A 14,197-nucleotide genomic window follows, 5' to 3' on the forward strand; every position below is an offset into this window, starting at 1 on the left:
TACTAGAACATTTCATATGAGAACTTGAGGCCAAATTATGGACTTAACCCAATCAAATCGCTAATCACTGAATCTGCAGAAATCTGGAAATCTGCAGATTTACCATATGAACAGTAAACTTTGCATAGCCATAACTCTCTCTAGAAAACTCCGATTTAGGCAATTCTTCAACTGATGGAAACCTAAGACATAGTAGAACATTTTGTATGAAGAACATTAGACCAAATTATGGACTTAACTTGATCAAATTACTGAACGAAGTTGGATCGATAAATCTGCCAGAACTGAATATGTAAGATGAACAGTGACATAAACAGTAACCGTGTTTTGGTCACAACTTGAGCTACACAGCTCCGAATTAGGCAATTCAAAAAGAAAAATAAAGTTAAGACCTAAATGAACAATTTTCATGAAGAACACCTCATCAAATTATGATCAAAACTAGGTAAAAATTGGGTACAAAAATTAGGGCACCAAGCTGTCCCACAACCAAAATATTCTAAAATTTTCAAAGCTAACTTGGGATGCATTAGACATGCATGTAATGAGTTCTTGGCAGCAATTGAGATTGGTATTGAGGTATTCTATTTGAGTATTTTCAGTAGAAAAAGAAGTTGGAATGGACAAGGAGAAGTAGGTAACAAGGAAGGAGAATTATTGAAGGTTTGTGCACAACTAACCTTTTCTTCGTTTTTAAACTTGTAAATTGCTTGGAATGTGTTAAATTGAATGAGTTTGCTTTGAACAAGTTTACTTTGACTGAAATATGGTTTTTCTCTTGCATTTAAGAAATTCGGGTGTTGCCACCTTTATATGGATATTATGATGAATTTAAATGTGTTTATTGGTTTATAAATGTGATTGTTGAGTGGAAAATTTTTGGAAACTGTTTTGAAACCACAGTTAGCATGACAGTCCCTTTCGAAACTCCCCAGTAGTAATGGCTACTTGGGGTTGATAATTGATATTGATTATGTTTCCCATTAATAACGGTTAGCGGGGTAAGACTACATGAGTACTCATTAGCTAGCGAGCCCTTCCCTCATTAATAACGGTTAGTGAGGTTGAGATTGCTTTGTCGTGGTGTACAACACGGCACTGATCGTGAAATTTTGTGTCATCGCCTAAACTGTGTGTTGATGTTGGTAACACTAATACTTTGTGAATTGTGATTTATGAAGTGTGATTTCTCATTTGAAATGTTATTCCAATAAATGGCTCTTATGAACTCAGAACTATTGTGATGTTTTCATGCTTAAGAAGGATGTGATTTATTATGCTTTGACAAATTGTGTTTTCTCTTAAGTTTTGAAATTTTAGTTGTGCACCACTGAGTGATATAGTCAGCGATAGCTTCTTTATGCTGTCACAGGTAAGGGAAAGGAGAAGGCTGCGGAGTGAGAGACTTGGAAACAGCATTTTGGTATTATTTGTGGGTATTTACATTAGGTATACCCTTGTGATTTCTTTGGATGTATTTTGTACCTACATGTATAGATGTACGGACATTGAGCAGTTTGTATTAAAAAGTATTGCATTGATCTCACATTTTGAGTTTGTAACTATTTTGTATTTTACCTTGAGACTTATGAAAATATAACTTTTGCAATATTTAGTCTATCATTATTTCCAATGAATGTTTACATGGAATTTTAACTATTCTCATATAGTTTTCCGCAAAAGAATTTATAAGATAAAAAGCTATGATTTGTTTTAAAATCTTTTGTAGCATAACTAATGGGTTATTGGTAAGTGGAGTTCGGTAATTCATTAGGTATGCTACGGGAACATGTCGTGCCTTACAAGGGATAAGGTGTGACAATACCCAATAACTTATTATTATGAGTTGTAAAATTCAAGATGCATTTATCATTGAACTCAAAATTTTGTTTTATTTCAATTTGTGGGATTCAAGATGAAATCATCATTAAACTCCATATATTTTAATTGATAAGATATCCAAGATGCAATTATTATTAGACTCAAAAATATTAATTTTATCTATAAGGTCTAAGATGAAATTATCATTAGACCTAAACTATTTCAATTATTACTTGATTTATAGAGTTTAAGATGGAATTACCACTAAACTCCAAAAATCTTATAATTTGATTCGATATTTATATATTTTTATCCTGAGGGTTTAAGATTAAATTATCATTATACCCAAACAAGCTTTTTAATTAATCTAAGATGCAATCATCATTAGACTTCAATATCTTAATTTATTAATTTTAATTTAAAGGGGCTTAGGATGCAAAGACTAGACCCCAGTGAGTGCACTGCCGATAGAAGTTTGAAAAGTGCACCAACCCATGGGATAAATATTCTCTTTCCAGGTTCAATTCAAGACCAACCTCACCTAAAGAGCAATATAGCAAGTCTTCAGTGTCTTGATCACATCCAGAAAAGTATTAACAAAATAGAACTCCACTCACTATAATTGCAATAATCCAACAATAGGTTTAACAGAATTAGCCATCTAAGTCCTCAAAAGCCGAACAATCAATATTGTAATCAACAAAATATTTTTTTGTCAAGTGAAAGGTTGCAATCCATATGAACAAAATGGTAAGTCATCTAAATGGCCATTGATGCACCTTATTTATTCACTCATTTATAACTATAAAACTTTAACCAAATCAGGAGATACTTCAAATATTAGAGCTTTTCATTCACTTCAAAAATAAAATGCTATTCATGTACTAATAAAGAGGACAAGAAATTTTATTCCACATGAATCGCAGAATCGTTTTACCCTAAAAAAAAAAAAAGGGTATTCAAGCAAATCAAGAGACCTAACATGATCCCAAAATAACATTTCGATCTTCATATTAACAAAAATATGACAATAAAAATACCCTTTCCCAAATTATGGAAATTATCAAAGAATAAGAAAGTTAGCAAATGGTAAACACACAACCCGAATACAATATTCTGCTATTTATCCATTATCACATAGCAACAATAAAAACATTTTACAATATTTAAATTTGGATGAAGAAATAATCAAATCCCTCTCCTTCTTACTGAAAGATCAATCTAGAGCAAAAATGAGAAAGGGGAAGCTGCGATGATGCAAGGTCACCAAAGATGGAGCTTGTTTGAGGTGGATTTCAGGTCTGGTCCACTGAAAATCTACTTGTCTTGAATCAATATCGTTGGTGAGGAGGATTTAAACTATTGAAGGTATTGAGGAATTGCTCTAGTGATGGAGAATAAGCATTGATGATGAAGGGATTTGCTAGTGTTGGCGTAAAGAGGTGGAATGGGTCTTAGGTCTACTGGTGATGGAATGGAGGAGCGAGAATTGTGGTTCTTTAGGGGTGAATATGATCAAGAATGGTCCCTACTAATATGATGGGTGTGTATTTTTATCAGAGAATCTTGTATTGAAAGCAGAAAAGTGAAGAAGAGAGTCAAAAGGGGAGAGGAGGGGTTTTTTTACAGATAACTAGGAAGCTTTAGAAGTTTAACAAAAATTAATTTATCCTTAATTAATTTCTATCCTCTTCTATTTCTCCTAAAAAACAAAATGGGAGTATATCTCCAACTTAATGGCCAAAATTATGACCAAAGAGAATATTTTTCCTCTTTCTGAAAAAAAAAAATAGAATTTACGATAAATTGAAAATGTGAAATCAAAATCAAAATTGAATCCAAACAATTAATTTCATTCACTTTTAATTTCTCTTTTTTTAATTAAATGATAAAAATAAAATTACTATTTTGAAACTTAAAATTAAAATTAAAAACGAAGATAAAAAAAAATGTAGTAAAGATTGAAATAAAAAATGCCAACTAAAATTGAAACTAAAATTCAAAATAAATTGATTTTTCTTTTTCTTCTTTTTTATTTTACTTTTATTTTATTTATTTTTATTTTTATTATTTCTTTAATTTTATTTTAGGACCGGAAAAAATATGGTATCCATAGCTACTTCTCTTTACATGTTTGCTGTTAGGAGAAAGGAGAAAAGTATTTTCTAATTTCCTCAAGACCGGAAACATGTAAAGACAAAAATACTTATATTTTGGACGGGCGAAATCAAAAGACAAAACAAATAAACTAAAAGACAACTCAAATAAATGACATTAAATAAATTGGAATTTAAAATGGAAGAGCAACAAGCTAGAAAACTATATAAAAGAAATTTTCAATATAATGCAAAATCCTGAATACTAGGGTCAGAAAGGTAAAATATGACAATTTAAGAAACTGGACATCGAGGTCCAAAGGTAAAAGACTCATTAAAAAAAAAAAAAGACCAGATAAAATATGATGTTACCCCTCTTTACATGTTTGCTGTAAGGGAAAAGGAGAAAAGAATTTTCTAATTTTCTCAAAACAAGAAACATGTGAAGACATAGACTCAGATTCGTTAAGGTATCTGCGGACTTAAGGAAAATATGAATAATTAAATATGATCTTGATTTAAAATCTACAAAATAGTGTAAGATCTTGAAGAAACTCTAGTGAAGGATCTCTTTTGCTTGTGAGAGTTTACTGGACATTAAGCTTGAAGCTAGAATAGGAAAAGAGAGCCAGTCTTTGTAGAACTTAAAGGACTGGTTCACTTTCCTCTTAGTATCTGTGCTAAGGACACACTTTTTGGGTTTGCATATTCGAGTTTTTTTCTTTCTTTTTTCATAATGCCCTTTCGGGTTTTCATTCCACACTCAATTTACTACTAGTGCATTTTCAAGTTTTCACCCTTATTCCCTCATTTTGCCAAGGATGCCCTTTCGGGTTTTCATCCTTGCATTTTTCTCCTTTTTTTTTTTTACCTCTCCTTTTTCAGGTTTTCATCCTATACTCGTTTTACTAAGAGTGCCTTTTTAGGCCTTCACCTTTTTTTTTTTTTTTTTACAAGAGCTTGGAAAACTTTCTCCACTAATTGTTGCCCCAATCGAGCTTGATCTCTTGCCCTTATATCTGGATGTTCTGATCATAAGAGAGATTCACTTTGTCCTTTGTATCTGCGTGTTCAAGTTATCAGAAAATCTTTCCAACACAATTCAAAAAGCAAGGTATATAATGTTACCTAAATTTGTAATTTCTCATTTCATGATTAAGCATTAATAAGAAAAGTAACACAATTTTCTTGACAAAGTATGCTAGGCAAAGGAAAAAAGATGATGACAAAAATATTATTTTATTCATATTGGACGGATTTGTACACGGATAAGAGATAAGAAGACGATTTATGACTTTGAGTAAAAAGTGTTAGACAATCTCTGGAATTCATCAGATTAACTTTTAAGACCTCATATTGCCATGAATGCCAACAATATCTCTTTGGTAATTAAATCCCTCTAAAAAGTACTTTAGTGCTTAGATCATCGGATTTGGAAAACCTTAATATTCCATCTGTTGTACTGACCTCTCTTATTCCTTCAACGTTTCGAGGATGCCCTTTTCGGGTTTTCATCTTCATAGGGTTTTTGTTTTTATCCTTCTTTTTACAGGAGGTCCTTTCGGATTTTCACCCCACTCATTTTGCAAAGAGTGCCCTTTCGGGTTTTCACCCTCTTTCACTTATTTTACTGAGGACACCCCGTTTGGGTTTTTGCCCTCATATTTTTTTTTTTAAGCAAAATACCTCTTCACTAAATCTAAGTTTACTGGGTTTGGCAACTCCCCTCTCCATCCATGTGTGTCAATATTAAAGCGTCTCCCAAAAATGCTTTTTTTTACCACATAAGGACCTTTATACATAGGTGACCATTTTACTCTAAGATCACTTTGATTCAATAAAACTTTCTTCAAGATAATGTTTCCGGGTTGAAACTCCCGAGGATAGACTTTCTTATTAAATGCTCGAGTCATTAGGCTTTGGTAAAATTGACTGTGGCACACAACAGTCAACTATATTTCATCAATCAAATTAAGTTGGTCCAATCGTGTCTGAACCCACTCCATATCATCTAACTCTGCTTCTGCAAAAATCCTCAATGAAGATGATCTCTACCTCTATCAGTGAGACTGCTTCCATACCATATACTATTGAGTATGGAGTTGCCCCAGTAGAAGTTCTCATTACAGTTTGGTATGCATGTGGAGTAGTATTTCATGCCAATCTTTATACGTTATTATCATTTTCCCAATTATCTTCTTAAGATTCTCATTTGTAGCCTCTGCTGCCCTGTTTATCTATGGCTGGTATGGTGATGAATTAAGATGATGAATTTTATATTGATCACACAACTCTTTAACTTTTGAGCCATTCAGGTTTTTAGCATTGTCAGTAATAAGCTTGTAAGGAAGGCCACATCTACAAATAATGTTCCATTTAAGGAATTTCACTACTGCATTTTGAGTAACATTGGCATATGATTCTACTTCAACCCATTTAGTAAAGTAATCAATGGCAATAAGAATAAACCAATGCCCATTTGATGTTTTTGGAGTAATCAAACTAATAACATCCATGCCCCACATTGCAAAAGGCCATGGAGCTACTAAATTGAAAAGCTGACAAGGAGGAGCATTTATTCTGTCAGTATAAATTTGGCACTTGTGACAATTTTGAAAATACTCAATACAATCCTGCTCTAAAGTAAGCCAAAAATAACCTCAGCAGAGAATCTGTCTAGTTATAATGTGTCCATTAGCGTGTGTTGCATAATTCCCCTTATGGGTTTTAAATAGAATCTTCTTAGCTTCTTTTACATCAACACAACGTAACAATTCCCCATCAAAATTTCTTTTGTACAGGATTTCGCTGCTAAGGTAGTATCCCAAAGACATTATTCTGATCATTCTTTTGTCATTTGTGCTTACCCTTGGTGGGTACTCCCTTGTCTTGATATATTGTTGGATATCATAATACCAAGGTTTCCCATCCACTTTTTCTTCAATTATCAAGCAATAAGTAGGGTCATCTCTGGCCTTTATAAGAAGAATTTGTACTCTTTTACCTTCCTCAATTTGTGCTGACAGCAAGTGTTGCTAGAGCATCGGTGAACTGATTCTTGTCATGGCTTAAATGAGTAAAAATAATCTCATCAAATTTCTTGATTAATTTAATGAGATATTTCTAGTATGGAATCAGTTTCAAATCTCAAGTCTACCATTCCCTTTTCACTTGATAGATTATCAAAGCTGAATTGCTATATACTTCTAACTTCTTGACTTTCATTCCAATGGCTACTTGTAAACCACTCACACAAGCTTCATATTCAGTAACATTGTTTGTACATTTGAATCTCAACATTACTACGACTAGGAAATTTTTTTCATCTGGAGATACCAAGATTGATTCGATTCCATTACCTGATATGTTAACTACCCCATCAAAATACATTTGCCAGACATCACTCTGCTCTTCTATTTCTTCCTCTACTATATTGATATATTCATCCAGGAATTCAAGATCCAAAGCTTCATATTCATTGATTGGATTTTCTGCCAGGAGGTCTGCTATAACACTTTCCTTCACTGCCTTTCTGGTCATGTAGATAATATCATTTTGGGATAGTATGACTTGCCATTTGGCTATTCTCCCTAGTAGATATGGACTTTCAATCACATACTTGATTGGATCCATTCTGGAAATGAGCCAAGTTTTGTAATTCAACATATAATGCTTGAGGTGATTAGCAATCTAGGCTAGTGCACAATAAGTTCTTTCAACAAACGAATATCGAGCTTCACAATCATTGAACCTTTTGCTTAAATAGTAAATAGCCCTTTTTTTCTTACTAGAATCATCGTGTTGCCCCAGAACACAGCCCATTGAGGCTTGAAGAACTGCCATGTACAAAATTAATGGCCTGTATGGAATTAGTGGGACTAGAATGGGTGAATTTGACAAGTAATTCTTAATTTTCTCAAATGCTTCTTAGCAATCATTGTCCCAAGTGGCGGAGTTATTTTTCAATAGCCGAAAAATTGGCTCAGCTTTGGTTATGAGAATAGAAATGAATCGGGAAATATAATTTAATTTCCCAAGAAAGCTTCGAACTTCCTTTTCAGTTTGTGGAGGTGGCATCTCTTGGATAGCTTTGACCTTATCAGGATCAATTTCTATCCCTTTCTCATTGACAATGAATCCTAATAATTTTCCCGATTTTTCCCAAAGACACATTTTGTAGGATTCAGTTTCAGTCTATACTTTATCAGCCTTTTGAACACTTTTTGCAGCACTGCCACATAGCTTCTGCCCTTCTTGATTTGATAATCATATCATCCATGTAAATTTCAACTTCTTTGTGCATTAAGTCATGAAATAGAGTAACCATAATATGCTGGTATGTTGCTCGAAGGTTCTTGAGTCCAAATGGCATGACTCTATAGCAGAAAACTCCCCACTAGTTGATGAAGGCCGTCTTTTCCTTGTCTAACTCATCCATTAGAATTTGATTATAACCAAAGGCTCCATCCACACAAGAACACCTACCTAATCCTGCTGCATTTTCAACCAAAACATTAATATGCTGGAGTGGAAAATCATCTTTTAAGCTAGCTTTATTGAGATCCCTATAATCCATGCATACCCTCACTTTATCGTTTTCTTCATCACTAGAACCACATTAGCTACCCACTCAGGATATTTCACTAATTCTAGAAACCCAGCATCATATTGCTTTTTAACTTTATTCTTAACCTTTATCAACATGTCTGGATGCATTCTTCTAAGTTTTTGCTTCATGGGTGTCGTTCCTGGCACCAGAGGGATCTTGTGGGTTACAATGCACATATCAACTCCTGGCATGTCATCATAACTCCAGGAGAATACATCTATGAACTCTTTGAACAATGAAATTATTTCATTCATCTCCTCATTATCTACCACTTCTAACTCCTTTTTATCCTCTTCTGTTCCCAAATTCAACATATTTATTCTGTCACCACACGGTATTAAACTGGGCTCATCTATTTCTAGCTACTTACCTATTTCTTTTAGAGGTGTACATTCATCTTTCCCATCAACACTACTATCTTCCATGGCAATCAAAGGTCTATCAAAGTTAATATGAGGAATATCTGTATTGATTAAATTATTATTTTCAATATCGGGCCTGAAAAATAATGAAAAAGGAGAAATCAATTGTTGGTTTAAAAAGAAGAAGAATGAAATAGAATAGACAAGATTTAAAAAATGCACTGCTTTTATTAATGCAAAATCATAAAATAAGGTCCATTTACATAAGACCCACTCGACACCATGGGCTAATAATTAAAGGGTTGGTAACACCAAATATATTACTTTAAAAATAACATTGGAGCATCCTCTTCTTCCTAATTATTTAGCTACTCGGCTTCTTGCATAGGCATAATCAATAGATTATAGTTCTGACTTGGCTCAAGGGCATTAATGGACAATTCTGACAAAGACCCCTTTATCTCTTCAGTGATCTTTTGAATGATTGGAAGTGAACAAGTTACTTGAGTGGCTGAGAAAAAAGTCTCTTGAATATGAGGAATGACCATCTTCTCATCATAAAACTGGTCAAAGCACTAATCTCTCAGAACATACTTCATCCAGGTCCTCTTATCAAAGAAATCATTGTCATTGTACCCTAACCCAAAATGCCCTTCTCTCTTAGTCACAGTAATAGGCTACGTTATTTCCTATAGCTTGATGCCCAAACCTTTTCCTTCTTGATATCTGCTCTTCAACATCATCTTTGCCACCATGTTAGATGCCTCCTAAGCATGCCTAGCGCACCTTCTGATTCTAGTGCTTGAAAAGAGCTCTTAAGTGCTTGTTCAATTGTTTTTATATAAGAGACTAATTGAGGCTTAGTAACCAACATTGCTTCTTCTCCTCGAACCGTCACCAACTTGCCATTAGCAACATAATTGATTTTTTGATGCAAGGAAGAAGGTATGGCGTTAGCCAAATGTATCCATGGCCTACCTAGCAGCATGGTATAGGTAGGCTCAATGTCCATTACTTGAAAAGTGACATTAAAGGTATAAGCCCCAACTTTTAATGGCAGCTCAATGTCTCCTAACACTCTCTCTTGGTTCTGTCAAAGGTCCTAAACACCATATTGCTTGAATGCATTAGAGAAGGTTCAATAGGAAGAGTAGCTAAAGTAACACTTGGTAACACATTGAGAGTAGATCCATTACAAGTAAAACTTTGGCTACCATAAATCCTTCATATTTCACAGCGACATGCAAAGCCTTAGTGTGCTTTAACCCAGCTAGGTCAATTTCATCATTAGAAAAAGTCACAAAATTAAAAGCTTAAATTTGCCCCATAATTTTCCCAATTTTTTTTGGAGAGATATCAAGAACAACATAAGCTTGATCTAACACCTTCTGTAGTGCTTGTTGATGCATTTCTAAACTTAGAATCAGGGATAAAAGTGAAATTTTGGCTGGTGTTCTTTTTAACTGGTCAACCACACTATAATTACTATGTTTTATCATTTGCAGCAATAATTCCCCTTCTTCTTTCTTTTCACTAGCCTCCCCCTCTTCCTTTTCTTTAGGAACTCCCTCTGTATTTTTAGTTGATTGTCCTATCTTTGCTTTCCCTTTCTTGGCCCTTTCAGCCTTTTATGAGCTATAGCACCTGCCACTTCTGGTGATTTACTCTACTTCCCCTTCTTTAATAATTGAACTACTTTGAGAGTGAGGAGATTAAGACTCTATCTTAGGCTCATTTTGGTTATTGGGTAAGCTTAAGTGATTGCCAGGGTAAGATGGTCTAGCCAGGAACTTGAATCATCAAGAATAATTAAATGAACTTAAGATTTTATCCTTATTAACTTAGGGTAATGGATCCCATCTTGATCAACAGCTATCTCCATATTTAACAAGTAGGAGCCAACACATACTCGTATACCCATACACAGTACGAGTATGAAAGCAGTATCAAACTCAAACTACCTATATACAAGATAATTGTGTTATCTCAAGTATAGGGATTATATGCACTAATATGATATTTATGACAATGCATTGACAAGAGTAAACTCCATGTACTTGTCATAAGCGTCACTGGTTCGACCTACTTATCATATAAGTTCCTATCATATTTGTTATGTGGCATGAGACTCACCACTCTAACTTATTAGTATCTCATACTAGTACTTTGGGAACTAACATGAATAAAAACTTTTCTGGATAAGTCATGTCCTATATGAAGTATCCTCGATTGTGAACCAATTTATGATACTTCGTACTAGAAAAACTATCACTCATATTCTTGACAACTTAAGAATAAAATTTCTAATAAAATACCAATGGACCTTTTTCATTACACATAGACAAATTATCTAAATAGAAAAGAACAATTGCCTTTTATTAATAAAAATATGTACAAGATACAAGCAAAATGATATGCTCTAGGGCATATTACTAACAATCTCCCACTTGTACTAGAGCCATTCATTACAGTGTCTAAGACCCATCTTCTCAAGATGTCGGTCTAACTGATTTTGTGACATAGCCTTTGTGAATGGATTAGCTAGATTTTTTACTGATGTTATTTTCTGCATGGCTACATTACCGCGCCCAACTATCTCTCTAATAATGTGATAGCGCCTTTCTATGTGTTTGGATTTATAGGAACTACTCCAAGTTCAGTCACGAACTTCTTTATCCAAATAGCCTCTTTTGCAGTATTTGATGCAACAATATACTCCGCCTCTGTAGTGGAGTCGGTAGTTGTACTATGTTTGGAACTCTTCCAATTAACTGCACCTCCATTACAAATGAACAAAAAACCAGAGATAGACTTTCTATCATCAATATCTAATTAAAAATCAGAATCTGTATAGCCATCCAATTGTAGGTCGCCACCTCCATATATCAAGAATAAATCCTTAGTTCTTCTCAAGTACTTAAGGATATTCTTGACAGCTATCCAGTGTTCCAAACCTGAATTAGATTGAAACCTGCTAGTCAAACTAATAGCATATGTGATATCCAGCCTCGTACACAACATTGCATATATTAAACTTCCAATAGTCGAAGCATATGGAATCCTAGCCATTTTATCTCTTTCTTCAGGTGTCTTAAGAGATATGTCCTTAGAAAGATGGATACCATGCCTTATTGGTAATAATCCTCTCTTAGAATCAAGCATGTTAAACCTTTTTAACACATTTTCCAAGTATAAACTTTGGGATAAATCAATTATTCTTTTTGCTCTATCTCTATAGATGCGAATTCCAATAATATAGGTTGCTTTCCCTAAGTCTTTCATAGAGAATGTATTTGACAACCATACCTTTATAGTTGTAAGCATATCTATATCATTGCCTATTAATAATGTCATCTACATATAAGACAAGGAAAGTGATGAGGCTCCCACTAACCTTCTTATAAACACATGGCTCATCCTCATTTTTTATGAAACCAAATGATTTAATAGCTTTATCAAAACGGATGTTCCAACTCCTCGAAGCTTGTTTTAACCCATAAATGGATCGTTTTAGCTTCCACACTTTGGAATAATCTTGGGATTCAAAACCCCTAGGTTGTTCTATGAAAATGTTTTCCTTAATATTTCCATTGAGCAAAGCTGTTTTGACATCCATCTACCAAATTTCATAATCATGATATACAGCTATTGCTAATAAAATCCTAATGGACTTAAGCATGGTAACAGGCAAGAAAGTCTTCTCATAATCGATTCCTTGCCTTTGGCGAAACCCTTTTGCAACTAGTCTTGCTTTATAAGTTTCTACCTTTTCATCAGAACTAATTTTCCTCTCGAAAATCCATTCATTACCTATAGGTACAATACCTTCAGGTGGGTCTACAAGATCCCAAACTTGGTTCTTATACATAGAATCCATTTCGGACTTCATAGCTTCGATCCATTTAGAAGAGTCTATATCTGATATGGCTTCTTCATAAGTTAAAGGATCATCTCCATGATCTGTTTCTTCATGAGCAAACAACTCTTGTTCATCTTCACAAAGAAAACCATATCTCTCTGGAGGGTGAGATATTCTGGTTGACCTGCGAGAAATTATTGTAGATGTGTCATCAATAGGATTAAGTTGACTAGATGGATCTATATCCATTTGATCTCTTGGTTGATCAGAATTCTCTAATTCCAACTCTATTTGCCTTCCTTTGCCACCATCTTGAATAAACTGTTATTCAAAAAATATGGCATCTTTGCTTATTACAATTTTTTGTGATGTTGGCAAATAGAAATAATATCTAAAAATTTCTTTTGGATATCCAACAAATCGACCTTTTTCTTATTTAGTTTTCAATTTATTAGTTTTTAGCTTTTTAATGTAAGTTGGATAATCCCAAATCTTAACATGTTTAAGACTTGGTTTTCTTCCATGCCATATCTCATAAGGTGTGGAAGAGACTGATTTTGATGGAATCCTATTCAGAATATGCAAAGCTGATTTTAATGCAAATCCCTAAAAGGAGATTGGCATGTCTGTATAGCTCATCATGCTATGTACCATATCTAATAGGGTACGATTTCTCCTTTCAGATACACCATTCAATTGTGGCATTTCTGGAGGAGTCAATTGGGAAATAATGCCATGTTCCTTTAAGCATTCATCAAATTCAATACTTAAGTATTCACCTCCACGGTCTAATTGAAGAGTTTTAATACTTTTTCCTGTTTGATTTTCTACTTCAGATTTAAATTCTTTAAACTTTTCAAAGGATTCATGTTTGTATTTCATCAAATACAAATACCCATACCTTGATTTATCATCAGTAAAGGTAATAAAGTAATGAAAACCGCCTCTAGCCATTCTTTAAATGGACCACATATATCACTATGTATTAGTTCCAAAATATTTTCAGCTCTTAACCCTTGTCCAAAAAAAGGTGATCTAGTCATTTTTCCTTGAAGACAGGATTCACAAGTTAGAGTAGGTTCATAATCCAATGAAGATAAAATCTCCATTTTCTCCAGCTTTATAATCCTATCTTCTGCAATATCACTTAATCTTAAGTGCCAAAGATGTTTTGGATTGGAGTTGATTTTCATTATGGCATTAAATTCATTTAGATTGCTTACATTGGATTTGTATTTATTATTATTATCCAAATAATAAAGTCCATCATGCATATAACCTGAGCCAACAAATTTATTTTCAAAATAAATATTACAAACATCATTTGTAAACTGGAATTCATAATCATTTCTAATCAAACATGATACAGAAGTAATTTTGTTAAACGCATCAGTTACATACAAAACATGATCTAAATAAAAAATATGTCCATACATATACAAAGATTTAG

General features: G+C 33.6%; 1 protein-coding gene across 1 annotated transcript; it reads right to left on the reverse strand.

Annotated features, from left to right (window-relative positions):
• Window positions 1–7,070: 7,070 nt before the first annotated feature.
• On the reverse strand, window positions 7,071–7,550 carry LOC110632503 (uncharacterized). Its single transcript, XM_058133111.1, has one exon. It carries the CDS (start codon window positions 7,548–7,550, stop codon window positions 7,071–7,073), a length of 480 nt encoding a protein of 159 aa, XP_057989094.1.
• Window positions 7,551–14,197: the final 6,647 nt, after the last annotated feature.

The sequence above is a fragment of the Hevea brasiliensis genome, chromosome 13, assembly GCF_030052815.1.
Source record: "Hevea brasiliensis isolate MT/VB/25A 57/8 chromosome 13, ASM3005281v1, whole genome shotgun sequence".
NCBI classification, from domain to species: Eukaryota; Viridiplantae; Streptophyta; class Magnoliopsida; order Malpighiales; family Euphorbiaceae; genus Hevea; species Hevea brasiliensis.

Excerpts from the sequence above, each read along its gene's own strand:
- LOC110632503 (XM_058133111.1), bottom strand. The coding sequence starts at position 7,550 with ATGGATCCAATCAAGTATGTGATTGAAAGTCCATATCTACTAGGGAGA.